We start from the raw sequence: 7,690 nt of genomic DNA, 5'->3' as shown, positions 1-7,690 counted from the left end.
GATCGTTACTTGCTAGTTCTACTATTGATTTAACGGACAAATTTCAAAACAACTTAAGAATTGAGGTACATAATAGCAACATCAGTGCGTTGAGGGACTCATTCCTAAATAGCTTAAAAATTATGGGGGCATAATAGCAATTTCATAGACTTGAGCTACTAAATGTCAAAGTATGAAAGATGTAAGGGACTAATATCGTAAGACCCTAAAAAGAAAATGCAAGAAGGAAAAGAAATCTTGCAATTTCCAAAGACAACTCGTACTCTACTGCAAAAAGTACCCTCAACTTATCCTTCACATTCGCCAACAAAAAAAACTCCAAAGCTCCTCCCCTCTTCCCTCTCTTATCCCTTCTCCTCTTCCTCCATGGCCGCCCTAATCTCACCTCCGTCAACTTCTTTCTCCCCCAACCTCTCGTTGCTCCACAGGACCACCACACCGCCCCCATCTTCATTCTCCTTGCACTCTCCCTTCTCCTTCTCCCGTCTCTTCACCCTCTCTCCCCCCAAAAGAACTGCATTCAGAGCTTCAGCAGTTGCAGAGCAAGAGAAGGCATTGACCCCTGAAGAGGGATATAAGAAGGAGTTGGCGAAGCCCTGCGAGCTCTATGTCTGTAATCTCCCCAGGAGTTGCGATATCTCTGAGCTTTTGGATCTCTTCAAGCCTTATGGAACTGTTCATTCGGTTGAGGTATGTGAGATTTGAGATAGGTCTGTTTGGTTTGGGGATTTTTTTTATGTCCATGATTTGTTTTCCAAAATGCTTGACTGGGTTTTTTTTTTTTTTTTTGAAAATTTAACTTTATATCAACTTAGACAAAATTAGCGACTTGAACCCAAATATAGCTACTTATACATCAAATTAGCAAGTTAGACCTAAATATAGCTACAGGAATGCAGTTTTTGAGATGGGTTTGTTCGGTATGAGGGATTTTGGATGCCCATGAATTGTTTGACAGAATGCTTGAGTGGGTATTGTAGTTTTGGTTTTATGTTGACTCTTGGTTCAATGCATCTATGATGGCATAGTAGAAAGTGTTTTCAGTTATTGTTTATACTGCTATGTAGTTGAAGTTATTTATACATTAGCTCAAATATTGCTCCATGAACTTTGCAAAGTGAAATAGAATTCTTGTTTCAGATGACACAAGCGATACAAGCCTGTGTTACGTTTGATCATTAACAGATTCTATGGTACTTCATAATCAGCTATATGCGTCGAGTTTGTCCTGGATTGGCTATAAAAAGAAAGGTTTCTAGGTTCTTATGCGGGACTCTAGTATGTAATATAGAAAGGAAACAAGAAGTACTCTATTGCTGACCTTTGTTATAACTAGCTTCCACGAGTATTGGCCTCTGAGAGCTGATAATAAGAATAGTAGAATAATAAACCTGCAAACTGCAATCACGTCTCCTGCATTTTGAGCTTGAAATTTCTCTTGCTGCTACAAGTGGAAGTTTGGGGGGTGGGGTGTTTGCACTATGGTCAAGACCCGTTTATGCTTCTTTCTCAAAGTAGAATCTGGTATGGATATGATATACTACAAAAACACAGACACACAGGTCTGTGTTTATATAAGTTTTATTTTATGCATATGCCTTTTGCATGCACACCATTACCGCACGACACAAAAAGATTATGCACGCTTGAAAGAATGTTAAACATTTAATATGACCTCAGGAAAAAAGCAGGTAAGAATTTGTAAGAAGTTACTGTTCCTGGTAACTTATTAGCACTTGGTCATTATTGTGCCCCATACTTCAATGACTCAGCAGGTATCCACTTCTCAAACCAATCAAGTTGTCTCAATTAAATTGTTGTCTTGACCCTGCATGCCCCCTTTCTCTCGAGGTACCGAATTTGAAATTTTGGTTAGTCCCTCCTTCAAGTGCATTTCAATCCAAACAACTAAAACAAGAGGGATAGGAAGGTAGAGCCAAACAATACACGGACTTACCTAGGGATTCATCTCTAGTGCTATGGACTCTTGATAATTTTGGCATTATGCTTGCACTAACATCTTCACCGCTTTTTCCTTCTATTACTTTCTTGATTCTTGTAGTTATCTTTATTCACATTATCCATTGCTCATATCATTTCCAAATTATTAGCTGTTAGTAGAAATTTACCAGTTTTGGCTTTATGATATTGTCAGTTGCTGATATTCTGAAACAAGCCATAGGAATCATTACCTTCTATGGGTCAAAGTAATTCAAGAACAATGGAACTGATAACAGATCCATCTCTGTTGCCCGAACCTTCAAAGGCCCTTTTTCAAGTCATAGAAACATTGTTAACCGACGTCAGAAATGGAAGCTTGTCAGAGAATGTGGTACCAGCAGAACTGTTGCTCAAAGAGCTAATTCGAAGATGTGCAGTGCCCTAGAATGCGATAGAAAATGGGGAAATAGATAGATTGAAATAGATTGTTACATAGATAGTGAGGCTTGTGTTTAACAGGTTGGAGTTGAATATGAATCATTGACCGAAACAAACAAGCATCTGAAGTCATGATTTTGCAAGCATGTGCTATAAATTTGCCTGTATATGCCCAACATGCGGTTTATGCTAGCACAAAGAGGGTCTCTTGATGCTTTTCATGTTGTGTTTGCTTATGCGACCGCCTAAATGAACTTTACCTTACCGGAATTCATATATTAATATCTTCTTGCAGCAGAATTTAATTTACAAACAGCAGACAAACATGTATATGGGTTGGATGTGGACAATGACAGTATCTGGAAAATCTGGATTCCAATAAGAATTAGATATGGATAACAACCATATCTGTCTGTGGTAGATTAAAAGGGAATTAACAACAAACTGCTTAAATATTTCGTAGATTTCACTGATCTCTGTAGCACACATATTTTTAAAATCTGAATCATGTTTGGTATTGGGTAACAAATATATAATATGTGTATATATTCTATTGGTATGGTTATATATTTAACTATCTGTATAGACATATCTAAACATAGATCTGCCCTTTGGTTCTTTAAAACTGAATCCAACTGCGAATAATGTTTGAAATCATATCAATATGCATATTAATTTGTTGTACATAGAGAATCGATATCCACATCGCCTTCCAAGATAATACAATAATATATTTTATGTGTATCGCTAGTGGCTTCAAATGTCTGCTCCTTAAAAATTGAAGATAAAAGGCCTAGGAAATATTCTACTGCATTCTGATGTATATGCTTAGGTGAGTCCTATTTTGGCTCTCATTTAATAGGTCATGGTCACTCATCTAATTGAGGATGAAACTGTTTTGCAGTTTTTTTGAGCTCCCTGCGGAGCTCTATTCTGAACATATATTATTTCATCATGTATAGATGAACAATATATATTTTTTGCATTATATTACTTTCATTTTACAATTTTTGTACTCATGGTGATTGGCCATAATTAAACATGTGCATGTTATCACAAAATTCCTTCTTATTGCTTTAAGTTTTTTCCATATTCAAAGCATGCATTTATGCTATGTGCACTGTCATTAATAATTTGGGTGGGTTTATTTTAGATCACACTCTTTGCTTTATATAAAACTCCTTATGCGTTCATTAGGAGATATCTCTCTTCTTTGTAAATAGGAATCTGAGATTTTGGTAATATGAAATAAAACTTTCTTTGTGATAAAAGTGAAGTAATGAAGGAAAATTTAATGGATAACAGCTATCAATAAGTGCAAATTGAGTTGATAAATAAATGTAAAATGAGGTCTTCAGAAAATAATCTCCAATTTTTTAACCAAAAGACTGAACAGGGATAAGGCATGCAACAAATTTACAGTGTAGACAAAATTATGTCCTTTCAAATTGTAAGTCAATGACCTATTCTTCTCTTTCATGGACATTTCTCATATTCCCATAAATTTGTGAATGTCATCAGTTTCTGGTAGCAACTATAAGCAAACAAAATGAAGGTGTCAGAGAAGATTCCACCTGAGATTTCCTCAAACTTGAGGAAAATTAATGAGAATAGACATCATCAAGTGTAAATTGAACTTACATGTACAGTGGGAGAGCTTGTAATGCTAGTAACAAGAATAACAGTGATAGAAATGCCAAGGCAGACTGGCGAAAGGTACACAACAAGAATAGTAGTGATAAAAATTACGTGATAGACGAGCCAGAGTTCTACAATTATGCTTATTATTTCTTTATAGCTGGTGCTTAGTATGGAGCCAAATATTAATTTATGGGTGACAAAAAGTTTATAACTGATAATATTGCCGTTTCAGTTTTTGTGTTGTTAAGTTTTGTGAGATTGGTGGGATTCTTACCCTCCAAATTACATTGCAGTTATATGTCTTCAGAAGCAGGATGTTACTTTCAGACTAGAATATCACGTCTTGCATATCTCTATGACTGATTCCTGTGATTTCTGCATTCTGATATTACAATGCAGTATGATTTGAAACTACAGCTTCTTAGCATTTATTGTAATGTAAAAATGTTGCAGATTTCCCGGGATTCTGAAACAGGTGTTAGTCGGGGATGTGGTTATGTTACTATGAATTCAGTTCCTGAAGCCAGATCTGCAATTACAGCTCTAGATGGATCAGTATGTTTATAACTTTTTATTTTCGGACACATATATAAGTTATTTAAGCTTTTCTTTTTTCTCCCTTTTATTAGCATTTTTTCTTAAGCTTGGCATTTGTAGGATCTTGGTGGTCGTGAGATTCGTGTTAAGTTTTCAGCTGACATGGTTCCTGGAAGAAAAAATACTGAGGCGCTGACTTCAGCACCCAAATTGGGCATTATCTTTGAAAGCCAACATAAAGCTTATGTTGGTAATCTTGCATGGGCTGTTAGACCTGAAGATTTGAGGGAACACTTTACCCAGTTTGGGACTGTCGTCAGTGCTAGGGTGCTCTATGATAGAAAAGGAGGAAGAAATCGTGTCTATGGATTCATTTCCTTCTCTTCTGCTGAGGAACTTAGGGCTGCAATTGGAGCAAATGGATCGGTAAATGTTTGTCTTTTATGTACTTTAGCTCACAATTGCATATGTCCATTCTGTTCAAGTGTTCGGCCACTTAATATAAGGGATCTTCTCCTTGGTTATGTTTATTTTTTGTACGGGATTTTGGTGGTTTTCATAGCTATCTTGTTCTATAGATTTCAATGTTTTATTCTCATAACTTGTGTTCTTGCAGAATTTTCGTGGACGCGAATTATTAGTGAGGGAGGTTACTAATCGGGAGTGATGCAAGGTGCTACTTGAAATATTTAATATTATTGGGTTCCTTATCAGAAAACCATTTTTCTGGTCTGGAGATTATACTTTTACTGCATTCTCCTGAAGATGTTTTTGTTTAAATGGGATTATAGGTACGGACTTACAACCAACCCATTTTTGAGTGGAATGGATATGCATGCTTTATCTCTTAGACATTCCTGATAATGTGAATTTTTTTAGTTTAATAACTAGCAAAAATAATTTATCCTTATTTTGATATATGATTAGGGCATTTGCATGGAATTTTAATGATCATTGGCAAGTAAGCATAATAATATGTAAAGATCCCTCTAGTACAGTGTAGTAGTCACTAATGTGACAATAGGAGATGACCCTTACAGCTGAACCGGTACAACAATCCAAGTAGCATCCCTCAAACTTTGGGATTAAATCTTTTTTTAGATAATTTTTTTTTTTAAAATAAACAATGTTAGTTATTCCATGACTTTTTTTTTTTTTGCGGAAGAATTTCTAGGAGGTTTGGTTACGCTGGAGACTCACTGCTTAGCCAACCATTTGGGTACAGATTGCTGAGATGTTCCACCATACAGTTGCTCATTGGTATCCATCATCATTCTCATGATTTAAAGGGTTAATTGTGGACAGACCTCCTGTACTATAGGTCAAGTGCAGATAGAACCCGAGTGATTTTTTTTTCACTCTTAAATCACTCAGGGATCTATCCGCACTTGCACAAATAGTACTAGGGGTTTATCCACGCAAAAATTGCAGGGGGTCTATCCGCAATTAACCCTAATCTAAATCGTGCCATAGAACCTTCATGACCTATGGAACTAGCAGCAAGTGAACGAATTTCTTTCAAAGAAAGGCCATAGCCCCTTGAACCTGGGACCGCACTGCGGTCTTGAACCTAGGACCACCTATAACAAAACCTGTCAGCATAACTAGTAGGCTAGACCTCAGAAGCGTAGGGGCTACCTTATTTCATGTTGCAATTTAAGCTCATGCAAATGATGAGCCAACTTCCAGACTCTCTTAGCTTATGGAAGAGAGTGAATAAAGAGTTAAGTTGCGTATCTGCTGAAAAGATTGTGTTCATCCCTATAGCATAAATAAACCAAATAGACAAAGGGAATGAAAAATCCCAAAACCAATGATACTTCTTAAGGAATCTATTAGGTGAGTAGACGTAAATTTGACAAGGTAAATGATGATTTCCTATCAGTTCAATTACCTTAATCTTTTTATGAACAAGCTTCTTTCTTGCATCCTTTAGCGGTTGAAGGCTACAGCTGAGTCTTCTGTAGTCCTACATCTCTATTTAGTTTGTTTTAGGCAATAGATCTTTATTGCTAGATTTCCTGCTTTAACCATTAACCTCAGTTTCCTATTTTTAGAAGTTTCTCATGGTAAAGCATATTTGTAAAAAAAATTATGAAAAAGCAATAATTCTTTTAATTTTTTATATTTATTTGCAAAAAGGCTTATTTTCATTTTAGTACCCTTTGCCCCTTTTTGTGGTTTGGTGTAAAGGTGAAATCGAATTGAAACATTGGTGTATCAAAGTGTTAAAAAAATACTTAGTGTATCGAAGTGGAAAAATGGGAAATTTTTTGGGTACCAAAGTGAAAATGAACTTCCTACAAAAACATTGCAATGACTAGATTCTTAGTTTGCACTTCATGGACCATTTTCAAAGTTATATTAATAACTGCACTCCAGTCACATTTCTTAAGCAGCATAGCAAAGATGATATTGTGCTGAAAAAGTTGAGCAATTTGTGGTAACTTTTTTCTGTTTTTGGTTTTGCAGAAATTTTGTGAAGCTTATGGTTATGGCAGATTAATTGTCTAAATCCTTTCCAATAACCATATGAATATTTAATGTAATAATCTTCTAGAGTTCTTTTTCTTTGTTTTATTTTATTTTATTTTATTTTTTTATGTAGATCCGTAAACATTTCTAACTTGAGAGGCAGCAAGGAGAGTTGTTTGGCGAGCTTCTTGATATAATTTCATCAAGTATTTTTGAATCGTTGAATATACTTGTTATAAAAGTGTCCATCTTAGTAAGGAGATTGAAGGCTTCACTTCCTTAGTCTGCTGGTGTTGAGAATCCTTTTTGGTTTTGAAATATGCAGAGATTTAAGTCCTTCAGTTATCAATGCAGAAATCGATTTTGTTTATCATTGAATTATCTTGGAAACCCGTTCATTAATATGGATACGCGAGAAACCTCTTGCGTTTGTGGAGATTAGGGGAGAATTTAAACAAATCTCTTTCATCTCTTTCGATTACACCCGCATATCTTTGAATCCTTAAAAGAAGTAGTAGTATTATTATCACATTTTGAAGTAATTGAAATTAAAAATCAACATTAAGGAGGAGGTTTGGTAAATTTTTAATTTAAGAGGTAAAAACCAAGAACTTGAGCAGTATTACAAATTATGATGCCGTAAGACACTTTTCCCTCA

General features: G+C 35.5%; 1 protein-coding gene across 2 annotated transcripts; it reads left to right on the top strand.

Moving 5' to 3' along the window:
• On the top strand, positions 303-7,306 carry LOC109820168 (33 kDa ribonucleoprotein, chloroplastic-like). Of its 2 annotated transcripts, none has more exons than XR_002241741.1 (5): positions 303-690; positions 4,474-4,575; positions 4,678-4,983; positions 5,174-5,348; positions 7,030-7,306. XR_002241741.1 is itself a non-coding variant. In XM_020386268.1 (5 exons), exons 1-4 carry the CDS (start codon positions 367-369, stop codon positions 5,222-5,224), a joined length of 783 nt encoding a protein of 260 aa, XP_020241857.1. In that variant the 5' UTR covers positions 303-366; the 3' UTR covers positions 5,225-5,230; positions 7,030-7,306. The 2 variants fall into 2 exon arrangements, 1 of the variants encoding a protein (XP_020241857.1); XM_020386268.1 differs by having other exon boundaries at positions 5,174-5,230.

Source organism: Asparagus officinalis, chromosome 8 (assembly GCF_001876935.1).
Source record: "Asparagus officinalis chromosome 8, Aspof.V1, whole genome shotgun sequence".
Taxonomy (NCBI): Eukaryota; Viridiplantae; Streptophyta; class Magnoliopsida; order Asparagales; family Asparagaceae; genus Asparagus; species Asparagus officinalis.
This window is presented reverse-complemented; position numbering and strand designations above follow the sequence as displayed.